The 24,359-nt window shown below is 42.1% G+C and overlaps 1 protein-coding gene across 3 annotated transcripts in view; it reads right to left on the bottom strand.

Annotated features, from left to right (window-relative positions):
* Positions 1 to 304: 304 nt before the first annotated feature.
* LOC119583503 (neuron navigator 3-like) overlaps positions 305 to 24,359 on the bottom strand; it is a 39,933-nt gene continuing 15,878 nt past the window's right edge. Inside the window, exons 2-17 of one of the 3 annotated variants that reach the window (XM_037932027.1) lie at positions 12,188 to 12,410; positions 10,865 to 11,160; positions 10,335 to 10,418; positions 9,893 to 9,983; positions 9,190 to 9,404; positions 8,608 to 8,834; positions 7,893 to 8,034; positions 7,330 to 7,483; positions 6,822 to 7,015; positions 6,359 to 6,526; positions 5,885 to 6,120; positions 5,265 to 5,476; positions 4,779 to 4,902; positions 3,130 to 3,552; positions 2,692 to 2,788; positions 305 to 2,480 (exon numbers count right to left, since the gene is read on the bottom strand). In XM_037932027.1, the coding sequence (XP_037787955.1) occupies positions 1,716 to 2,480; positions 2,692 to 2,788; positions 3,130 to 3,552; positions 4,779 to 4,902; positions 5,265 to 5,476; positions 5,885 to 6,120; positions 6,359 to 6,526; positions 6,822 to 7,015; positions 7,330 to 7,483; positions 7,893 to 8,034; positions 8,608 to 8,834; positions 9,190 to 9,404; positions 9,893 to 9,983; positions 10,335 to 10,418; positions 10,865 to 11,160; positions 12,188 to 12,392 (3,633 nt within the window). In that variant the 5' untranslated portion in view covers positions 12,393 to 12,410 and the 3' untranslated portion in view covers positions 305 to 1,715. The remainder of the gene's footprint in view (positions 2,481 to 2,691; positions 2,789 to 3,129; positions 3,553 to 4,778; positions 4,903 to 5,264; positions 5,477 to 5,884; positions 6,121 to 6,358; positions 6,527 to 6,821; positions 7,016 to 7,329; positions 7,484 to 7,892; positions 8,035 to 8,607; positions 8,835 to 9,189; positions 9,405 to 9,892; positions 9,984 to 10,334; positions 10,419 to 10,864; positions 11,161 to 12,187; positions 12,411 to 24,359) is intronic. The other 2 variants (XM_037932035.1, XM_037932042.1) reach the window with 2 other exon arrangements.

Below are 24,359 nucleotides of genomic sequence, written 5' to 3'. Positions count from 1 at the left end.
ATCCTAGCGTCAGTGGGTGAACATGGAAGAAAGCAGAATTTGGGTAAAAGCTCCATTGTAACAATCATTAAGTTGGACCAGTGAAGGATAATGCAGAAAGAAGTAGCTGATGGGAGTGTTTTATCTTCAAGTTTATTAGCTGTATAGTTGGTTATTCATTTAGCAGGAAATAATTAGACATATGTGATAAATTATTTTCTCGCAGTTGTAGTTAATTATACCAAGGGAACCACCAGCAGTAGATATTGTTTATTATCAGTATGTCAAAAAAATGTTAGAGGAAAAGCAAAGAAAAGGAAGCATCTTTATTAAATAAACTTTATTATTTATTATAAAGGGTTCTTTGGATATGTATAAGAGAAATACAACTTTATACAATATAACTGTCTTATCTTCCTGTGTTTAAATAAACACTATTGTAGTGTTGATCTTTGCATAACACACCTGAGAATATTTAATTTTTTGTACAATCTCAGTATAATTACTTCCATCTCAGAAGTAATAGTGAGATACTTTATTCCGATTTCCATTCACTTGGGAACCTGAAAATAGGTTCATAACATTACCTTTCTGAGTTAAATTTTATCATGATACTGATAAAATTCAGCCAAAAAATAATGGATGGATTCAAATTACCAAAAAAAAGTGCAAGTACCAGTAATTCTCTATGGTTTCATCTGTGATGCAAAGATCTTGTGGTATGTTTTTCTTTAATTTGTTTAAATTTTTTATTTTTGCTTGTTCATTTGTTTTACATGTATTTAGTTTAAATTTTGGTAACGTGAAATATAATACACTTGTTGCCCCAGAGTTCATCAAAGCATGAACAAACACTCCTTTACATCTAAAATCATGCAATTTACTTTTATCTTTGTAATTATACAAAGTAATGGTTTCTGATCTTTGCTCATGACATGTTACATTCATTTATGAAATGAATATAGACATATTTTCTTGACATGAAAGCCCTAACTTGGTTCTATCTGTATCTGTGCACAATTAATTAATTGTACTGATATAATTGAATTAGCAAAGTCAGAAGCTATTCTATAACTGCCTATTTATGTAACTGGATTATTTTAGTTAGCTTAACTTTAAATAATTGTATAAGGCACAAAGTAAGGCCTCCTATGTCATCCAATATTTATCTTCAGCAATATATTACTTTTAAGTAAAGTTTTCAAAAAAAATATTCCTTTCTTTGTCACTGATCAAAAGTTTTTTATGCAGTGATTTCGAATATAAAAGAATGGCTCAGAATATAAGTACCGGTATTACCTAGGCCCTTTAAACCTTTGTCAGTTATATACATAAAAGCTACCTCTTTTTTTATTTTTTTTTTTTTTCCTTTTTTCCTACCTAAAATATTTTCTTAATACCTATATGAATATGTGAAGATTGAGATAATACTTTTTTTTCTGAAACACAATCACAGGTCAAGGTAGAAAGAACATTTTGTATATACTGTGTATAGCCGTATGTGGAGTGTATGAAAAAGTATTTATATATAAATAGTTGTTACTTAAGGAATAACTATTAAAGTAAAAAGATATGACAAGGGATTCTCATTCTTCTATATCATGCTACTCTGTATTAGATACATTTTTTTTTTTTCTTTTTCTTTTATGGGACTACTACTTTTATCCATTACCATAAGAAGGGAAGAGACACCAAAACATGGTAATATATTAAATTTTTACAACAGTCAAAATACCCTACATAGCTGTTTCAACTGGCTTAAATGTTGTGGTTAATTCTTTGGAGATATCTTTCAAATCCCTTTTGGATCCATGTATGATTTTCACACAATCTGGTGAAAGACCACAAGCATTGATTGCATTCTTGGCAAGAACATCCAGAGGCTGAGGTTTTTTGTTGAACGTCGAAAGTTTCCCGTCAGCATCCATGATGTTTTTGTCCTTCATCCCAATACTATGATATATTGGTTCTACTGGCCGGGTTGACTTGAAAATCTCAGCATCTTTTACACTGCCGGTACTGTTACTGTCACTCTCCATAGCCTCATCACTGGTTTCATCAGCCATAGAATTGACTTCCACCCCATTCATCAACTCACAGCTATTTCTGTTCTCTTGCATGTTAACCTTGGGTCGCGAGAGGGATGAATACAGGCTTTTCCCTTGGTTGTTCGAGTCATACCTCCTCAATGGTAAAGGGGGCACACCATCTACAGAACTGTCTCTCTTTTCAGTCACTTCCATTTTGGACACACTAGTGTTGCTATCGCTTCTTTTTCGACTAGAAGAAACCAGACTATTGACTCCACTCTCAGAGCAATAGGCAGTGCCTTTGTTGCTGTCTGCTTGCACAGTCACATGATTTCTTACTGCAAAGCTGCTGGTGCTGCTGCTCCTGCTGGAGACAAGTCCTGTCTGCCCAGTACCAAGGGCACTTCCTTGTATCAGAGGTCCTCTTCCTGATAGCTGGGGTGTAGCATACACGGACTCACTCTTTGAAATCTGATAAAAAAAAAGCAGGTTCCATCAAACATTGTTATCTTCCCTAATAAATACAGTTTGCAAGAAAAGGGGTTAAAGTTGAGGTAATTTTAATCTTAACATGTTATATTCTAGTGGAAGAAGTAAGTTTAGGTGAAGTGACTTGTGACTGTAACATCTAGACAAACTAGTCATTTGCATACAAGTTGACCTCTACACGCTTTTGACAAACCTGCTGATGGATGCTAAGTGGCACATGAGCTCGGAGTGGTGACAACCTTGAGCTTGAAGTGTTTCCGCTCTGTTGACTAACATCACTTACTGGAATCCTGAATGAAAGTGCATATTTAGGGTAGGTGCATAATCCTCAATGGAAGCAGAAATTCATTCCAGTGCACAATTTAAGACATGCATTCAAATGTGCTGAACAACAGTTTTAAAAAGGTGCTTGGTGGTACATGCATTCAGACTTTGGTAATGTAAAATATTTCTGAACTGACTGTAGCAATGCTGAGGCAATCAACACTTTTTTTGTAAACATTGTTTATTCCTTATTTCCTTTGTGAAAGAGGCAGCACATGCAACTAAAATATATTAAAAAAGGCTTTCACAAAAAAAGTAAAACCCTGCTTAAAAGTAAAGCATTAAACACTTCAGCTCAGAATCATACCTCGTAAGCTGGTCAGGCCCACAAGCAGCATTTCCATGCCAAGGATACGTAGCAAGCACCCAGTCCAAAGGATCTGTCCACGTATCCAGCAATCCTGTGCTCGAAGTAGACGAGGCCTTCACCGTCGCTATGATATGAGGAACCAAACGCGTGTTCCATATCTCGGTGAACCACACCTGCGTCTCCTCCTGGCCCATGGGACAGTCAATCAACAACCCTGGCCCAACGGCAACCTCATGCGAGCCACAGTGACCAGACAGGAGTGTGTTCAGGTGGAGCCACAAGCGCGTCAGCCACTCGGCCAGGTGGTGTGCATCGGGGAGCCTCGTGTTGGCGGCGACCTCGGCTGCCACAACACGCCGGCGAAGTACACGACCGAGCAGGCCTCTGACTGGCTCCTGCTGGGTACTCAAAGTAGCCCATCTAAAACAGATACGAGTCTCCCATGATGAAGATGTTCGTTTTTCAAAATCTGAGGTTTCTGGAATTACTTTCTTGAGCGTTTTTTCTAGTCCATGCTTATTGATACTATTTTTTCTTCTGTATTTAAAATGAGTTAGGAGTTAATTTGTATTTTGTCTCCTGATATATACGTTATCCAGCCAGGGACTGTAAATCTAAACAGCTTATTAGAGTACGGGAATAAAGATATCCTAAAGTATTTCAGATAATATTGGGAAACTCCTCTTAAACTTCATGCTGCAGCATTCCATGGTATGTCTTGAAAACCATTACTAAAAGAATAACTTCAGCATTCCTGATTTAACATTCATGTTGCGCTCACACAAAAAGTTTAATACAGTAATTATTCAAGACTCAGATTGTCAACATTCGAGGCATGTTTCACCCTCCAGCAAAACCACATTATGAATTTAAGTTTAATTTTGAGTTGTGATAAAGGAAAAATACTACAGCAATATATAACACATAAGAAAATCGGTAGCATGCAAATTTAACTATCTTGCATGAAAAACTACTTCTGTAAAATATGGCTCTCCCTCTTCGTCCCTCTTTTACACTCTCCTCCCTCCCCTCTCTCCTTCCGGCACCAATATCCTCCTCCTCGCCTTAACCCGGACTCTACTCCATCCCTTAACCATTTTCCACTTCACTTGTAGAACAGGTACGAATAAGAATGAATATCTTCACAGTGCAAATTATGTAAATGACTGGTTCTAATATATATATATATATATATATATATATATATATATATATATATATATATATATATATATATATATATATATATATATATATATATATATATATATATTCGTCAGAAATTCTAATGAAGATATAATAAAAAATGTCAAGTACTTTCTTGCACAGAGAAGATATTCTCTTTTATACCTTTTCTACATTTGTTGCAATAATCTCTGCTCCCCCTTCGTTCTTCTTCCTCCTCCCTCATTCTCACCCCTATCCTCAGGCACACACCTCTCCCTCTCTTTTCCCGCCCCTCTCCCTTCTTCTTTCTCATCTCCAGTCATCCCTCCTCCTCTACCCCTTTTCCTCCCATACACCCTTCCCTTCCCCCCTTCCACCCTTTCCTCCCCCCCCTTCCCTTCTTCCACCCTTCCCTTCCCCTCTGTTCCTTCCACTCTTTCTCACCAGTCCCCCCACACGACCCCCTCTTTCCAAAATACCTAAAATTGCAGTGGATGTGGAGGCGAGTTGCCAGCGCCGCCGTGGGGCAACTCGTCGCAATGATAGCGGGACCCGAGTGGATGGACGCAGGCAGGCACCGCTGCAGGGTCTCGACGACGCCGCCTGAGTGTATAATGACAATATTAGCAATAAAGATGATTGTAATAACACCTGTCATAATAATGATAAAAAATGATATTGCGAGAACAATTATTTATGTAGGTAGATTGCAGCGGGGGGAAGAGGAGGAGGAAAGAGTGCAAGGGATAAGGTCTCAGGTGAAAAGGGAGGGACTGGTTTAGAAGAGATGGACAGAAGATAGTGGAGGCGGCTTATCAGGGAATGAAAAGATTGATGATGATGATGGTTGATGATGACTGACGACGACGACGATGATGATACTACTACTACTGGTAATTACAATTATAAAGATGATAAGAATAATGATGAAATACCGAAATCCAGCGACCACATTAAATACTCGCCTGCCGCATGGATGTCGTCGATGATAATAACTGCCGGAAGCGCTGGACTAGACTCGTGGTGGCTGGAGGTGCTTGACGTGTTGGAGGAAGAGACAGCACTGGTGTTGGTGGTGTTGGAGAGACTATTGGAGCAGCGGCCAGTGGAGGAGAGCCCGCGGGGCCACAAGCTCGACAGCATCTGGCACATTTCGAGGGAGTTGCTGCCTGTGACTCTGTAATTAGGAAGGTGAGGGATTTCGGTTCAGTTCGTCTGTGGTTGAGACGGGATAAAGGTACTGGGATAAAGGATTGTGTTGTGACAAACCTTGGCAAAGAAGTCTTGGTTTGAGATTTAGAAATGTGCCTTTTAGAGATTTAACTTGGAAAAAAGTACGCTAAAAATCATTAGTAATAACGAAAAAAACGTGCATCCTTATATAAAGTTAGGTGGCAGAAAACACCGTAGTGTTTACATTTTATTTTTCCCACAAATTTAACAGAATTACAAACACGAACACTCAAAAATGTCAGTTCAGCTCAGTTTTTGCTATCGCGTGTTTTCAAACTGATATCTTGAACTTTTTTTTTTACAAACAAATTCTGAACTTGTCATTTTAAACAAAACAAACCAAAACACGTACGTAAACGTTTTAATGGCATCCTCGGTGAGCTCTCTCCCGGAATTCGTGATGAAGAACTCGGCCAGGGCGTTAGCCAGGAACGTCTTCCCGCAGGAGGGGGGACCAGCCAGCACAAGACGCCTGTGCTCCACCAGCAGATTGGCCAAACGTTTGAGCGAGGTAGCGGGGGTGACGTTGATGAAGGACGAAGCTGAAACGTTGCCGACAGCTTCTCCGTCCTGTCTCTGGTTCCCTCCCTGAGAAAATGAGAACGTTAACGATCGGAAAGTTTTTTTTAACCATATGTTCCATGGTTATATACATGTACTATAATTAAATGAATGTATTAGCAATACGGACATGAAATGCATAACCAAAAATCTGAAGACCCTCTTAAAAAAAATAAACAAATACATTTCCTCATAGTACATTATTTCACCATACGATAATAAAAAAAAGAATCGTATCCCAATCCCTCCCAATCGCCATCTTTACCTTGAGCCAAATGTGGAGGGAATCCACGTCGCCCACGCAGTACCCATAAGGCAAGAGCTCCGGACGCGACAAGTTGGGGGCACCGATTATGTCGTCTATGCGGTAACAGAGGATCGAATCCCCGTCGAGTCCCAAGGCTGAGACTGGATCAATGCGATTCCCATAATCCTGAAAAAATCAAGGTTAATTGCGGTTCTTAACTATTCAGTGACTGATTATTATTAGGTCTGATTCATTTCAGTATTAATAATTAAAATTCTGGCACCACGAAGGGAAATCATTACAATGTTCATATTGTAAAAAGATCTCAATACCTTGGCAAAAATAGAAGTATACTTAATAGTGAATGCCAATAGAAAACCCTCTTAGCATATAAATATCATGAAATGTATACCCGTTACCCCCAAAAAAATCTTCCTCCCCTCCCCCACTAAAATAAAGACAATAAAGGATCCGAATTTACCTTCAGCGTATTGGCAATCATGGCGTCCAGCTCCTCCCACGACGTCTTGGCCTCGATCGTCACGTTCCCAATGTGCGTGAGGTGGCCGGCGCTGACGGAGGCGCGGCCGGCTTCCAGAGCCGTGGCCAGCTCCGACTTCCCGACCACCATCACCTTCACCCGCCGACCCTCCTCGCGCGGGGAGATGTTCCCTCCTGAGGGGTTGAGAGAGAGAAAAAAAAACGAGTGAGCATTAATTCCCGGGATTTCGAAGTTTAGAGAAATATTATTATTAGAATTCAATATTATATAACAACAATCCCAAAATACCACTGATGTAACTATAATAATAAAATATTCAAAATAAATTTTGCCAAGCGGTAGATCGTATGATAATACCCATCAATCGTCAACGACATCTGTATGAACTCATCCTACCAAGTTATAAAATTAGTAACAAACTCCTCAATAACCGCCTAATCATAAAAAAATCATCTCGTCCACATACAAAAATGGGGAAAAAGCTCACCAGTGATCGAATTTCGAATCGTGTTCCGGGTGAGCGTGAGTCCAGTGAGCGTGTGCGAGAGCGGGGTCAGTAAGGCGTCAGCTGCCGGCCCGTACTGCTGCCTCACAAGAGCTGTTAGGCGGTTGTTCTCCTCCTGCAGGGTCGTCACCTCGCCCTGAAGAAGGGGGAGACGAGGTTCTTGGTGAGGAGACTGGGATACGCTTGGAGACAATTTTGGTAAAGAGATTGGGTAATACCTTTTATATACTTGGAGGCATTTTTGGTAAAGTTATTGGGTTATTTTTTATTATATACATGGAGGCTATTGTGATAGATATTGGTATAATTTTGTGGGCATTGCAAGAGGCGGATTATTGTTCATTAATGAAGGAAATATGAAAGTTGGGGTAAAAAGACTGGGATGTTTGATTATTTCCCTTAAATACAGAATAAATAACTCCCAAAATTGACACTAGTCTTCCATGATACTAAATAACATCGCAATGTCTCCTTTATTATCATACCTCTCGGTTCTCTCTCCCACGATCTGAATCCCAATATTCCTAAGTCTCACAATCATTTACCTGAAGTCGGGTAATGGTGTCTGCTTGTGCTTGCAGCTGGTGTTGGGCCGAAAGCACCTCCAGTCGGCAGTCGGTCAAGGCGCGTTCCTTTTCGGCGACCTCCTGGCGTAGTTGGGCCACGCTCTCGGATTCAGTGGTAGCTCTGGTATATTTCGGGGGATATCGTTATTCGGGGTATTTCGGGAAGATGCACTTCGGTATTGAAATGTAAAATAAAATAAAATCATAATTATGTAATATATATATATTACGGTCAGTCGGAGATGGCCTCTTCGCCCTCTGCTAGTTCCACGCTCTGATTAAGTGGTACTCTGGTATATTTCGGGATATCGTTCAATCGGAGAGAGAGCACTTCGGATGAAATATAAAATAAAATAAAATCATAATTATGTAATATATATATATTTATAAAGGCAGTGGAGATTGTGACACATCTCTCCAGTCCCTCTTCACTTTCCACTACAGATGAATAATATAATGTACATCAGGACATTCCTATCATAGCTCCTCAAAAAAAGAAAGAGAAAGACGAAGAAGAAGAAGAAGAAGAAGAGAAGGAGAAGGAGAGGAGGAGGAGGAGGAAAAGGAAAAGAAGCAGCAACAGCAGAAGAAGAAAAGCAAGTAGAAAAAGAAAAGAAAGAAGCAACAGTAGAAGAAGAAAAAAAAAGGAAATCGAAGCTACAGAAGAGGAAACCTGGAAGCCCCAGTCCCTTACACATGGACATTCCCCTTCTGTTGTTTCAGAAGCTTCGGCTGCGACTGCACCAAGGCCGACTGGGTGGAGGAAGGTGGCGGCGGCGGCGGAGGCAGCTGTCGGACGGCTGAGTTGACTGTGTGGTGCATCGGCAGTTCCTGAGGGCAGTCCTCCGAGGTCCCCTCTCCCCCTTGCTTGCTGCGCTTCCTGCCGTGTCTCCCGAAGGCTCGCCGGAAGGAGCTTCTGAGCTGTGGAGGCGAAGGGGTGGGTTGACGAACAGGTGGAGAGACGGGACTTGATTGCGTGATTAAGCAAGGGGGCCTTCAATATCAAAGAATGTGAATTGAGACGGGATCCGAATAACAAACTCTCTTAGACTTATTGTCTAATATTTTTGTTCATTTTTTTTCTCTCCCTTTGTCTAGCCTCTCCGTCTTCCACTTTTCCCCCCTCCCTCTCCCCTTTTCCTTCTCCCTCTCTTCTTTTCCCTCCCTCTCCCCCTCCCTCCAACCTCCATCTTCTTCCTCGCTCCCCCCTCCCTCTCCCTCCCCCCTCCCTCCCTCTCTCCCTCCCACCCTCCCCCTCTCCCTCCCCCTTCCTTACCCAACTCCTCTTCTTGAGCTTCGACTGCTCCTGCGGGTTGAGGCTCTCCCCCTGAGGGTGCGGGTGCGTGAGGCTGTGGGGGAAGTGCTGCATCTGCCCCGCACTCAGCTTCCTCGAGTTGAACGAGGCGAAGGACGACATCGAAGCAGCGCTGATGGTTGAAGTGACACTCGAAACGCTGTCGCACGAGAGTTGGCGCTCCATGCTGAAGTAGCCTGAAGTAGAAAAACAAGAGAAAATATGTAAAGGGAGTTTGCTGAATTCCGGGAGAGAACTGTTTCGAAAAGCACGCATTGGATAGTGAGAGGATTGTAATATAAACAAAAATACATGATTATTCAAAAAATTGTTTTTGAAAAGATGTCTGATGTAGAGCTTTTGTGGGTAATATTACATTTACAAAAGATCGAAGGACACATTAGATGATAAATATGACAATGATGATATGCAGTTAAGTCGATAAACTTATCTAAAGGTACACTGATTTTCATTTATAGTCAAACTCCAAGAACATAATCTACATAAAGATTTCCTTCGTGTATTGACACTCTCATAATTATAAGTACATATCTATTCATGCATTTCATACTGCGCACCACCTCAAATAACACTCGAATGTTCTGTAATCTATATCATTACAAATCAGCTCTTCTTTATCAGCAAACATCTTTAGAAATTTACAAACAAACGATGAGTTGCTTACTTTGCTTACCTGAGCTGACAGACTGACACACAGCGGAACTTTGTTGTCGCAAAACAGCAGCTGTTTTCCTCAATTCTGCGGCTTCTGTGTCCTGGAGTTGAAGGGGGAAGAGGAGTGAGAAAGATGCTGACTTTGAAAAATAATCTATATATATATATATTTTTTCTTCTGTCGTCATAATAGCTAATTAAGAAAGGAAACGAAAAGGGGATTTGATAATGATGATGATGATGATGATTACGCTAACGATAATTGGTCATAATGAGAATACGAGTTGACAAAAAAGAAACTCATAAGAACAAATACCCAAACCCAATCCAACCTACAAAAATATCCCCCTCAAAGCCTCTCTCACCCCCCCCCCCCCCGCGGCCTTTAGGAGACACTAATACGTTTCCCTTGAATTAATCAGAGCACGTGGAAGGCTAATAAAACTCCGTACCTTCAGATCTGGCGATGACGCAAGCTTCTCCAATTTGTCTGTCACGTTGCTCATGGTTTGTTCTAACGCATTAACCACGTTTGCCTATTTAGGACAAGGAAGAACGCTTATTAATACCGTGTTCCTGGAGTTTAATGTGTATTCGTATGAAAAGAAATAGTGAGTGTTAGGAGGGAAGATATATAATAATTTAGAGGTATAGATAAGGCCTGAAATCAATGTTAAAACTGTTATGTTGATATAAAAAGCCAGCGTCAAAATGGTCAGCCAGAAATGAAACCAGCATCTAAATATATCCCATGTAATCTCATAGCTTGAACATAAAAAAAAAAAAAAAAAAAAAAAAAAAAAAAAATAATAATAATAATAATAATAATCTAAGTGAGTATCAGAGGTAGCGACTAGAAATGTAAAAACATCAAACTGGCCTGTCAGAAAACCAACAGCATGAGCATGGCCAATAGGACTACACATCAGAATGCTCCCTATCGCCCGACCCCGCATCAGCACGCTCGCCCCGTCGCCCGTACCTGAGAGAACGCGGGGCACGACCTGTACTTGGACCGCCTCGTGGCCACCTCCCACCAGGGCAGCTGCGCTCGGTCTCTCTTGGCCACCGGCTGCGCCCCCTGCTGTTCCACGTTCCCCTTTTCCTCCCACAGGGGCTCCATTCCCCACGTGCGTCCCAGGGTGGTGTTGCAGCAGCCGTGGTGGCAGGGGGCGTTGCTGCGCAGTTCGTTCACGACCGAGGGGGAGCTGCGCGCCCGCCCCCTCTTGCCGGCGCCCGTTCGGATCGTCGCGAAGCCGTCGTGGATGGACCGGCCTCCTGGGGACACGGAAATGCAAAGGGAAATAAGAATCAAGGAAATGGAAGAAAGAATCCGCTCATATTCAATGTCCTCCCTTCCTCTTCCTACTAAGTACCGGGAACATCTATCCCCAAATTTAATCCTCATCGTGATATGTGACTGTTTTTCATTCTTTCTTTCTTTTCCAGTCAGATGCCCTTCCAGCCTCCAACCTTTCCAATTGGGCTGAACGGGTTGGCTTAACTAACCCAGTGGATTTTTTTTGTGTGGATTTTTTTTTTATTTTTTTTACTAATTTTTAAACTATTATTAAATCTTCTATGAGAAAAAAAGGGAAATTATCCCTATGCTATAGGAAGTCACGCACACACACACACACACACACACACACACACACACACACACACACACACACACACACACACACACACACACACACACACACACACACACACACACACCTCTCTAAGTATAAATGTCTGACATCACCATCAGAAATATAAATATATTTATCATTCCTAAACTAATAACTTCTTTTAAAGCTATTTAGCCTTTCAGCGTTAATTTATTCTGCAGCATGGGTGGCGTTTTCTCCCAGGACGCACGGATATATCTATATTTATTTAGGGAAGAAGAGAGGTGAGGGGGAGATGGAAGAAGGAAGGGAGGGAAACGGAGAGAGAGGGAGAGAGAGAGAGAGAGAGAGAGAGGAGAGAGGAGAGAGAGAGAGAGAGAGAGAGAGGAGAGAGAGAGAGAGAGAGAGAGAGAAAGAGAGAAGAGCCAAAAGACCATAGAAAACACTTGGCGGATAAAGTGAGCGAAAAGAAAAAAACATGCACGTGTGACAAGCCTTAATTAACAAACGAACAAACAAACAAAAACGAAAACAAAAAGAAAGACAGAGAAGAAAACAAACAACCAGATTAAAAGAAAAGGAAGAACAAAAAGAAAAAGAAGCAGGCCTTTAAACCCAAAACAAAGACGGACCGAGAGCGCGTGCGAAAACCGCTCCGCCACCCGAACCAAAACCGAGGCCACACCCACCTGGAGACCCATTCCCGCCCGCACACCCATTACTAAGCGTCCCATTAACCTGAGGACACTTGGGTGGGGAGAGCTGGGTGCAGGAAGGAGGGTGTCCATTGTGAAGGTGTCCGTTATGAAGTCCATTGGCGGCGGTGATGGTGCTGCAGTGGTGGTGAAGATGGTGGTGTCCGCGGGGCAGCGTGACGCACCCCTGATCAGTCATCACAACATCGGACCCAACCTGGAATGGAGGACGAGGAGTCAGCTTCTGGTTTCGTTATTTGATATTTGTCTTTGAGTTTGGTACTTACTATGTATATGTTCTTTGGGCGAAAAAAAAGTTTTCTTTGGTTTATTTAATTATCTTTTTTTTTCCAATGCACTTCTAAATATGGGATTTTCGCTGATTTTTATTTTAGTTACTAGTTTGTTTGTCTTTTTGCAAGTGTTTTTTGTCCTTTGTGGAAAAGTAAGAAACATCCTTCTGTATCCTTTTAATTTTTCGGTAAGCTGAATGAATTATATTTTCATTATTCATCAATTTGCCAAAATCTAACGCAGTTATTTAATGTTTAGAGAAGATTAAAAAGGTAAAAACGAATACGTATTTTCGTATATCCAAAAGAAGATTGTGCGAGCAACTGTACACGTAATATGCTTACCATTTGCATGCATACACTTGTACGAATATATAAGCACCTGTATAAATAACTACAAGTTCATTATATGACGAATCTATATCTACATTTCGCTATCGGTCTTGTCTCTCTCTCTCTCTCTCTCTCTCTCTCTCTCTCTCTCTCTCTCTCTCTCTCTCTCTCTCTCTCTCTCTCTCTCTCTCCCCCTCTCTCACTTTTATTCCCTACTCACTCACTCACTCTCCCTCTGCCCTCGGTGCAATACATGCCTGTTATCTAACATATCGTCAATGGTGAGCTTTTTCCCTCATGCAGAGTGAACTTGAAACTCTGAAATATCTGTGAAATTGAATAAGCAAGTGCTAGGGTTATTCTCTACTTAATAAAATTAAAAGCAATACATTAAGGAAACACCGATAGAAACTATATTATTATTATTTTTTGTCTGTCACGATTCCCAGTTCCGCTGTTCGGTATAACTTAAATCATTAAGAACATTCTAGTCTATAATCTAGTTCTATAGTCACCACAATATTTCACAATAGTGTTCAAGTGTTCGTGTTAATGGAATTCCACAAACCGGTTTCCTTAATTAAACCGACATTTTAACCGTGCTTACAGATAATTTACGAAAAGATTGCCACCATTTATCAATACGTTTAGGCTGCTTAATATTCAATTTAATCCATCTACGTAATACCCTAAACTCTTTCTCATAACTGCTTGATATCGAATTCATTCTTTAATAAAGGTTTAATTCTATTTCAAATATAAATATCAATGTACTCCTTCAGAGCTTACTTATAGTCCAAGCTTAAAATTTAGGGTTTCATTTCAAAACTTTTATTTACAGTTATTTCGTTTTTCAATAAAAAAAAAAAAAAAAAAAAACAGGAGACGGAAATGTACATTTTTTTTCGTTACGTTCAGTTAAATAAGTTTAACCTTGGCTATCTGCTCAGGAGTGGGCAATATGTCAAACATGGAGATTAGATCCCGTAGACTTGTGTGCCCCCCCCCCCCGTTTTTTGGTTTACTTGTCCAATACTTTCTGAAAAGTGATCTTAATATCATCTGAACATAAAAAAAACCCTTCAAAAGTGCATATTCATTTAATGAATAACACAAACAAAACCAAAAACACAAAAACAAAAGCGTAACTTCATTGCTGAAAGACAAACCCTGACTACACAAACTTTTACACTACATACTATATCCATCCTCAAATAACACGTAGCCACATGAAATTACAAACGCCGCTATACCAAAAAAAGAGCCATTCCCCTCATGCTATGCGTCGAAAGTACACTCCCTCAAAAAAAAAAAGTCCATTAATTTTTTACACGTCTACTTCCAAACAAGGATATTGCCATCACTTTCTTTGCACTGGATTAATGTTTCTGAAGAGTTGCCTTGGAGATACTGAGACGTTGGTGTCTTCTGTCTTTCCTATGTCCGGCTGCGCTCTCTCACACACGTCGGTACGCGCACATTATATACATACATGTATTATATGTATATATGTGTATATGTGTATATATATACATATACATGTGTGCATGTAAGTATGCGTGTGTGTGTGTGTGTGTGTGTGTGTGTGTGTGTGTGTGTGTGTGTGTGTGTGTGTGTGTGTGTGTGTGTGATGTGTGTTGTGTATTGTATGATTATGTAGTATATATATATTATTATTATATAGTATGTATGTATGTTGTGTGTGTGTGTGTTGTATATTGTATATATATATATATATATATATATATATATATATGTGGGTGTGTGTGTGTGTGTGTAGTTGTGTATGTTGTGATTGTGTGTGTTGTTGTGTGTGTGTGTGTGTGTTGTATGTATGTATGTATATTATATATATATATATATATGTATTATATATATTATATGTATATATATTATATTGTATCTATATATGTATTATGTATGTATGTATGTATGATGTATGTATGTATGTATGTATGTATCAATCTATCTATATATGTGTGTGTGTGTGTGTGTATGTGTATGTGTATGTATGTGTATGTGTATGTGTATGTGTGTGTTTGTGTGTGTGTGTGTGTGTGTGTGTGTGTGTGTGTGTGTGTGTGTGTGTGTGTGTGTGTGTGTGTGTGTGTGTGTATCTATATGTTTAGATATGTATCTATATGTATATATGTATGTATCTATATGTAGATATGTACGTATCTATATATGTATATATATGTTTATATATGTAATATGTATATATATATATATATATATATTTAATATATATATATAATCACACAACAACCCCACAAAACACACACCACACACACACACAACACACACAACACACACACACACACACACACCACACTATGTATATATATACATACAACTAACACAAACATCACACAACAACACATCATACACTACACACAACATACATCATACATACATACTACACATACTACATACTACATACATACATATACATAATAATATACATATATAATCATATATATAATATATATACATATAATATAATACTATATATATATATATATATACATATATATATATATATATATATATATATATATATATATATATATATATATATATATATATATATATATATATATATATACACACACATACTGTACATAAACATATACACACATACATATACCTAAATCACTGCTAAAACAATTTTAGTTACCAAATACTATTTCAGGAATTACAAAAAATAGCCATTAAAGAAACAGAACATAATAATTCATGTCTTTCACATACATCTTCCAAAACATAATCGGCAGTCATCCCGCGAGCCCTAATGGCCTATAATTATCTCCAGTTAATTTCCCGTATTAGGTTAGGGCGTGAAAGGTCGGCCGTCTTTTTTTTTCATGTTTCATTTCACACTAGTATTCTTAAAAAGTCAATTGCACGATGGTGAAAACGTCATGCGGAGTGGGTTTTTTTCCCCTGCAATAACAACAGTATTGCTGTACACACGAGTTTCATGTTTCGAGTAACGGAAAACCGCCCTTATGGTCGACATATGTTGCAGCGCAAACGAACACAGGGAGGACGAGATGAGAGGTCACGGGGTCAGTATTTATTATATTCAAGGGAGCCCCGTCTATCGCTGCGGAGCGGATCCTTATCCACTGAAATGGGGACATTAAAAATGATTACAAAATCCGAATAAATAAGAGAACATATAGCAGCAGTCGTGAAAACGTTTTAACCCCCCTCTGCCAAAGGAGAAACATCGAGCGCGAGATTTTAATAACCCCGCGGATAAGTCTTGGCTTATGGCGATCCAGAAAAGGAGCCTTATCCTGGCTCGGGCATCCGCCTTATCCTATGGTGTAAGGGACGGAGGTGGCGGTTAATATAGCAAGCTCATGCCTTATATGTGCGGCCGTTGTGTCCAGGCTGTGAGCTGTGTTCCCGCCACTCCCCGACACGCCTTCCGAGTCTGTCTGTGTGCTTTGCTCTCTTTCGCACCGGATTTTTCTGGCTGCATCTCTCTCTCTATCTATCTACCTATCCACCTACCTACCTATATATCTGTCTGTCTGTTTGTCTGACTGACTGACTCTCTCTCTCTCGATACTTAGCCAGTCCATCCTCCGTTCGTCTATCGGGCTCATTGCCCACTATCCTCCATTATTTTTCTTTTACTATCTTTCTTTCATCTATCATCTCACTTCCCTCTCTTCCTCATATCTATATCTAAGCTATTACCAACGGCCCCCCTTCTCTTTTTTTATTTTCCTCCTTCTTTCTATATCTCCCCTTCTCCCTCTATACCTTCCTTCCTTCCTCTCTCCTCTCTTCTCCCTCCCTCTCTCACGTGCGTGCGTTCGTGCGTGCGTGGGAATACGTCATGGAGCTGGCCAAAGGTGATGCCCTATCGAGCGGGGTCGCCTGTACTAAGCCGTAAACAGTACTGTGTCACAACCCCGTGATCACCATTTATCACGTACACTTATTACCTCTTTTACCTCTCTTTCTTACTTTCTCTCTCTCTCTTTATGAGTTTTTTTTTCTATCCTTTCTATATATTTTTTTTGTCTCCGTTTGGTTCGTTTTTCTATTTTGATTTTCGGAATACTAAAACTTCTTTATTTTCTTCATCCGTGATTTTAATTTTCTTATAACTTTTCTTATAATTTTGAGTGAATATCTTATCGCTTTTTTTGATTTCTCTCTTCTTCTTTCTCCTTTTCTCCTTGTTCGTCATTCCAGGATGCAATTCAGGAAATTTCGCCATAGTCATTCCATACATTTTTTTCTTAAACCCGTTTCCGCGCGTCTGCCATTCTTTCCTATCCTCTTATTCATTTCCTTCTACACTATAGTATCTCCTCTTCCATTCGTAATCTCCTTTTTTTTTTCTTCTTCTTCTTTTTCCTCTTTGGCTTCTACGTCATTCCTACCTGTTATAGCCATTATTCTATCTACCACCTTCATCTTCACATCTCGTTCTTACCTACTTTGCTAATCACTTCCCCCCCTATACCCTCTCACTTCCCCTCCCTCCTCTCTCCTCTCCCCTCCTTCTCCTATCCTTTCACCCTCCCCTTCCCTCTCCCTCACCTCCTTCCCCTCTCTCACCTCCCTCTCCTCTCCTCTCCTCTCCCTTCCCCTCCCTTTCCTTTTACCCCCTCCCTCTCCTCCCTCTCCTCCTCTCATCCATCCTCCAAGCTAGGCTACATGGGTATGTCTCACACCCACGCCCATCAGTCCAAAAAAAAAAGAAAAAAAGAAAGAAAAAAAAGACATCGCGGGCGGGCATGGATCCAGCTCTCTCGTGTGACGTTGTGGTTCGTGTGTGTGTTTTTTTTTGTTTGTTTGATTGATTATTTGTTTGTTTGTGTGTGTGTGTGTGTCTTCCTGCTCTCCCTCCATCGCTACCTCCTCTCCCTTTCCACCTGCTTCCTCTTCCCCCTCCCTTCTCTCTCTCTTCCTCTTTCCCACTCCCCTCCATCCCTCTTCCCCTTCCTCCCTCTGCTTTTTTCCCTCCCCTCTTCCCTTCTCTCTCCCTCCTCCTTTCTTCCCCCTCCCCTCCCTCCCTCCTCTCTCTCTCCCCCTCCCGTCCCTCCCTCCCCTTCCTCTTCCCCCCCCCCCTCTCCTCTCCCTCCCTCCCTCCCTCCCCTCCCTCCCTCCTCCCTCCTTCCCTCCATCCCTCCCACCCTCTCCCGACGTCTGCCTCCGCGTCCCCATGAGCAGAGTAGGTCAGCTGTTGTAGGTTATTTCGGCGTAGGTTGTGTCGACGGCTATTTCCTCGTTTGTGTTGTTTTGCTTGTTAATTGGCGTTTTCTCCTGTTTATTTATTTATTTTTTTTTTTTAAGATTTATTGGTTTGATTAATTGGTTTGGTCTTCATTTGTTGATTCAATTTCGGAAACGGTTTTATGTTTAGTTTTGCTTGTTTGTTTTTCCGACATAAAAAAAAAAATAGTTTACTTTTTTTCGTGTTTTCTTGCGGTTTTTGCTTTTAACGGTTTAACCGTTTTTATCTTCATGCTTCGTGCATTTCATTTCAAATCTCGTTCTCCAAATAATTAATAATAATTCCACTTTTATTTTGTTGTTGTTGTTTATTAATGATTCTCTTACGCATTTCGTCAGTCAATTTTTCTCCCGCCATCCATCACCCAATCGTTCGGCATCCTACGCCTTCCCAACATTATTTTCCGATTAAGTCTTCCGCTTCTCGTCAGTCACTTTTCTTCCCTTCGCCAGTTATTTAAGTCAGCTGTCAGTCACTTTTCTTCCCATCCTCAGTCACATTAGTCAGTTGCCAGTCACTTTCCTCCTCATCGCCAGTCACTTTTTGCCCCATCGCCAGTCACTTAAGTCAGCTGTCAGTCACTTTTCGTCCCATCGCCAGTCACTTAAGTCAGTAGTCAGTCAGCTCTCCTTCCTTGGCCACTTCCTCAATTAATGCCTATTTTATTTTCGTTCACTTGACTGGCTTGTTCGATGACTCACTCGCTCACTCTATTGGGTCAATTACGATTCGTTTATTCATCGACTCAGGGCTATTTCGCAGTCAGACTTTGCTGAAATAAATGCGGGAAGGGGGGAGGGGAGAGGGTGGAAGGGGAGGGAGGGTAGGAGGGATGGGAGGGGAGGGTGGGAGGGTAGGTGGGATGGAGGGGAGAAGAGAAGGGAGGGGGAAGGGTGGGGGTGAGATGGGAGGGGAGAAGGAAAGGGAGGAGGAGGGAAGGAAAACGAGGGAGAAGGGAGAAGGGAGGGGAGGGGGAAGGGAGGGGAGGGGGCAAAAGGGGATGAAGAGAGAAAGGAAAGGAGGGCGACAGAAAGAGAGAGAGAGAGAGAGAGAGAGAGAGAAAGAGAAAATGAACAGACGGACGGGAAGATAGAGAGAGAGAGGAAAGAGAAAAAGAAAGAGGAGAGGAAGAGGAGAGAGGAGAGAGGAGAGAGAGAAAAAAAGAAAGAAAGAAAGGAGAGCGAGAAGAGAGAGAAAAAAAAAGAAAGGCAGACAGATAGACAAATAGACAGACAGACAGAGGGAGGTCAGATCTCCACTCCGCGCTTCATGGAATCCCGCCGGAGAATATATTTCTGGGTAACAACTAAATTTCACTTTTACTCTAGATACATTTAGTCCTTTTTTCTTCTTTCTTCATCACACACTCGACTTGGAGGAGATTTAAACGATAATACTAACGACCTTCTGCTGCAATGGCTAATGAAGTTGCAAAACACTGACCCCGAAGTTGGAAAAAAAAAAAAAAAAAAAAAAAAAAAAAAAAAAAAAAAAAAAAAATATATATATATATATATATATATATATATATATATATATATATATATATATATATATATATATATATAACGCGCACGCAAAAAAAAAAAAAATCCCGATAAAAGAAACAAAGATAAATACGCCGAAAGGAAGCGTAAGGAAACAAGTGCAATCACAAACAAGCAAAAACTAAACGAGGTAAATCATATGCACCAAAGCTAATTAAACCCTTTCTTCCCTTCCTTACCTTAAAAAAAGAAGAAGAAAAAAAAAAAAATACACCAAGACTCCCCCTCTTTACCCCCACACCCCCTCCTCCGTACCATCTTCCCGTAAAACAATCTCCACCAACACCATCAACATCTCCAACACCACCGCGAGCCAACAAGCAAAGCGAGCGTCGGCGCTGGACTCGCACCCCCCCCCTCCCCCTCCCCCCGACGTGCGCATAATAATAATGATAACCTCGACAAACTTCCCCGACCGGAGAGGCCTTTGCGCATACCAGGGCACGTGCGTCGACCATGCCCACCTGCCCAGACCTCTCCCGGCCCCTGCCAACACGCCCTGCCAACCTGCCAACGCCGCTCTGCAATGGTGTCGAGTGGGGAGGGAGGAGGAAGAGGGAGGGAGGGAGGAGGAAGAGGGAGGGAGGAGGAAGAGGGAGGGAGGGAGGGAGGAGGAAGAGGGAGGAGGGAGGGAGGAGGAAGAGGGGGGGGGGGGAGGGAGAAGAGGAAGTAGAAGTGGGAAGAGAGCGGGAAGTGATGGAAAAGGAATGAGAAAAGCGGGAAGAGGAGGAAGAGACGGAAGATATTGGAGAGAAAGCAAGGAGGAGAAAGAGGATGGAAAGAGGAATAGACAGAAAGAAGGGGGACGATAATCATAAAACTTATAATCTGCACCATCACCAGTAAAACGAGAAAAAAAAAGAAAGAAGGAAGAGAAAACAGAAGACAACAACAACAATAAAACCCCGTTATCCTTATCTATTTAGCAAACTGGCAACTCCTCCTCTCTCCAGCGCGTTAATTTAAGACAAGCAATAGTCCTGCTACGCCGTGACTGGCTACTACTTCCACCATTGTTTTGTGTCTCGGGCGAAAATTTACGCAGCTGACACGGCCAAACGGGAGTCACAGCATTAAACTTGTAAATGGATTAAAATGGCCGCCACAGCTGTCTCTCGATTGCGCCACCGCACAAGATCCCGTAATTTTTTTTTTTTTTTTTTTTTTTTTTTTTGGGGGGGGGGGCAGCATCAAATGATTTCGTAAACAGATTGCACGTAAATAAAAATAAATAACTCTCGAGAGCTTATACAACCCCTCCCGGCCGCCTAAAATAGCTGTTCGTGAGGATTTACAAACTAGCACCTTCACCTGGGCACCGAAGAGAGGCGGTGCGTAACCTTGGCGGGGACGATTTAAAACGCCGTCTGAGGGAGAGGGAGAGGAGTGGAGAGGGAAGGAGGGATGGGAGAGGAGAGGGAGAGGGAGAGGAGAGAGGGAGAGGGAGAGGAGGGGGAGGGAGAGGGAGAGGGAGAGGAGAGGGAGAGGGAGAGGGAGAGGGAGAGGGAGAGGAAGGGAGGGAAGTAGAGGCAGAGGGAGAAGAAGGGAGGGAGGTAGAGGTAGAGGAGAGAGGAAGGGAGGGAGAGGGAGAGGGAGAGAGTGAAAGAGAGTGAGAGAGAGAGAGAGAGAGACGAGTTCGCGTTCGCTGTCAATGACCCTATCGATGCATTTATTAATCTAACAATATCCTTCCCTCCGAAACACTTCCTCAAGGACATGATTCCCTCTCACCAAACACGAAAACCGAAACAAGAAAAGAAAACCAGAATAAAAATAAACCAGCAAACATAAAATAAAAACAAATAAACCAATCATAACACAAACGACCAACATTGACAGGCTTATAAACCGGTTAACTCATCTCGACGGTACTCAATTCTTCACTGAATTGGTTCATTTGCTTCAATTGCTTCATGTGCTTCGTTTGGCTCGACCACCCCGAGCCAGGCGGATCGCGAAGCCTCGAATCACTCGACGCGACCCGGGTGTTATCGGATCCGCTTCGCCTCGAAACTCAAACTGCCAATTCCTGTTATCACATCCTGCTCTTCTCGCATTCGTTTCGCAAAATCGGGTATTAAAACCAGGATCATCTCATTTTCTTCCTCTTGCCTCTTATCTCGTCTAGATGTATTTCGTTGCTTGATATATGTTGTTTTTTTTTCTGTTTGTCTTCTCTCCCTCTCTCTTTCTTATAATTCGTCTTTCCTGGTTAGTTTTTATATTCATCCTCTCCTCCTCTCTTTCCATCATCTCTCTCCTCTTTTCTTCCTCTCACCATCCTCTTCCTCCTTCTCCCTCTCCCCATCTCCCTTCTCCAATCTCCACCCCCTCTTTCATCCCCTTCCATCTCCCAACTCCCCCTCTTCCTCTCCTTCTCCCTCTCCCTCTCCCACTCCCTCTTCCTCTCCCTCTCCCTCTCCCCCTCCCTCTTCCTCTCCCTCTCCCAGCCTCTTCCGGGACGCGCATCCTGTTTCCTCTCTCCCTCTCCTCCGCTTATTTACCGAACGGCGGAGACCAGTTTGAAAGTTCGCTTAAGGACCCTCTGGAGGTGTTTCCGCCTGCGCGAATCGAGTCAAGGGGATATCAAGCGTCCTTAAGGTTTATTTGTGTTTTATTTGCGTTGGATATTGGGTCTTATGAGAGGTAGGTTGAGGTAAGGGTATAGGATATTGGGTCTTATGAGAGGTAGGTCGAGGTAAGGGTATAAAGAGACTGGGGAGGAAAAAAGGGGAGGGAAGGAAGGGGGAAGGATAGGAGGGAGATAGAAACAGAAAGAATAAAAAAACAGGGGGAAGTTTATGATCTAATAATATAATAAAATGATGAAAGATGAAAGAACATATCAATTAAACGAAAAGATGGGAAAGGAATTATCAAATACAACACAGAGGAGAAAAGACGAAAGTGGCAATGCATTGGGATGTGAAAAAATGGCTTGAATTTAATTACTGCTTTTTACCCCCCAAAAAAATAAATAAAAAATAAAAAAAGAGAAAGGGGAAGAGGAAGGAAAGGAAGAAGAGGAAGGAGGAAGAAAATTATGAAAAAAAGGAAAAGAGGATAAATAGATGAGGAGGAAGAGGAAAGGAAAAAGGAGGAGGGAGAAGAGAGGCTGTACGGGAAAAAAAGTAAAGCAAGAGTGAGATGGGGAAAGAGAAAATGAAAATAAAAGAGAAGGAGAAAGGAAAGAAATGCAAACATCGCAAGGAAAATGCAGAGAAGAAAATATAGAAAAAAGACTAGGGAGGAGGAGGGGAAGATAGTGAAGGAGGAGGAGGAGAAGGAGGAGGAGGAGGAGGAGGAAGAGGAGGAGGAGGAGAAGAACAAGATGGAGGAGGAGGAGAGGAGAAGGAAAAAGAGAAAAGAAGAACAAGAACAAGGTGGAGGAAGAAGAGGAGGAGGAGGAGGAGGAGAAGCAGGAGGAGGGAGAAGAGGAAGAAAAAAGAAGAATAAAAAAAGCGAAGAAATAAACGAAGAAATAAAGTAGGAAGAAAGAGAAAAAGAGAAAAAAAAAGAGACAAAAAAGATCAAGAGGTAAAAAGTAAGAAACAAAACAAAAAAAAAAAAAAAGGAAAATACGAAGACGAAAAAAGAAAAAAGAACAAGGAAGGCACTGTGTCATGGCGGCCCGAAGGAAGCCGGCGGAGAAGTAGAAATTCGAGACGGCTATTTTTCCTCGGTTGCCGTGATGAGAATAGCAATAGCAGAAGAGAAGGGGCTATAGGAGGCTATGGGCTGTGGGCGGGCTATGGGCTGTGGGGGGGCTATGGGCTGTGGGGGGCGGGGCTATGGGCTGTGGGGGGGCGGGGCTATGGGCTGTGCTGTGGGGGCGGGGCTATGGGCTGTGGGGGCGGGGCTATGGGCTGTGGGGGGGGGGCTCGGGGGGGTGGAGCTATGGATTGTGGGGGGCGGGGCTATGGGCTGTGGGGGCGGGCTAAGGGCTGTGGGGGCGGGGCTAAGGGCTGTGGGGGGCTATGGGCTGTGGGGGGCGGGGGCTATGGGCTACGGAAGGGAAGGGGGAAGAGGAGATGGATAAAAGGAGGGAAAAGAGAAAGAGGAAGAGGGAGAAATGGATAAAAGAGGTTGATGAGGGAGATGGGAAGGGGGAGTGGGAGAAGAGAGAAGAGAAGGAGAAGAGAAGGGAGACAAGAAAACGGGAGGAAGAAAAGTGAGGAGGAAAAAGAGGGAGAAGGAAGGTGAAGAAGGAAGCATTGGAGAAGAGAGAATGTTAGAAATGAAGGGAGAAAGGGAAAAAGGGAGACAAAAAAGACAAAAAAAAAGACAAAAAGGTAAGAAAAGGAAAGGGGGAGAAATGGGGGATGAGAGAAGGGGGAGAAAGAAGGGAAGAGAGAAGGAGAAAGAGGGACAGAGAGAAGAGGGAGAAAGAGGGGAAGAGAGAAAGAGAGGATGAGAGAAGGGGGAGAAAGAGGGACAGAGAGAAGAGGGAGAAAGAGGGGAAGAGAGAAAGAGAGGATGAGAGAAGGGGGAGAAAGAGGGACAGAGAGAAGAGGGAGAAAGAGGGGAAGAGAGAAGGGGAGAAAGAGGGGAAGAGAGAAGGGGGTTACGAATGGGGTATAGGTTGAGTGGGTAGGTGGGCATGACACTACTGCCACACGCCTGCAGGCTAGCTGGGGAGAAAGTCTCCCTCACACCTCACACACACGCGCACGCAAGCCTCATTTCAAACTTTCCTCTCTTCTCTCTCTCCCTCTATCTTTCGTTCT

This window comes from Penaeus monodon, chromosome 2 (genome assembly GCF_015228065.2).
Source record: "Penaeus monodon isolate SGIC_2016 chromosome 2, NSTDA_Pmon_1, whole genome shotgun sequence".
In the NCBI taxonomy this organism is placed as follows: domain Eukaryota; kingdom Metazoa; phylum Arthropoda; class Malacostraca; order Decapoda; family Penaeidae; genus Penaeus; species Penaeus monodon.
This window is presented reverse-complemented; position numbering and strand designations above follow the sequence as displayed.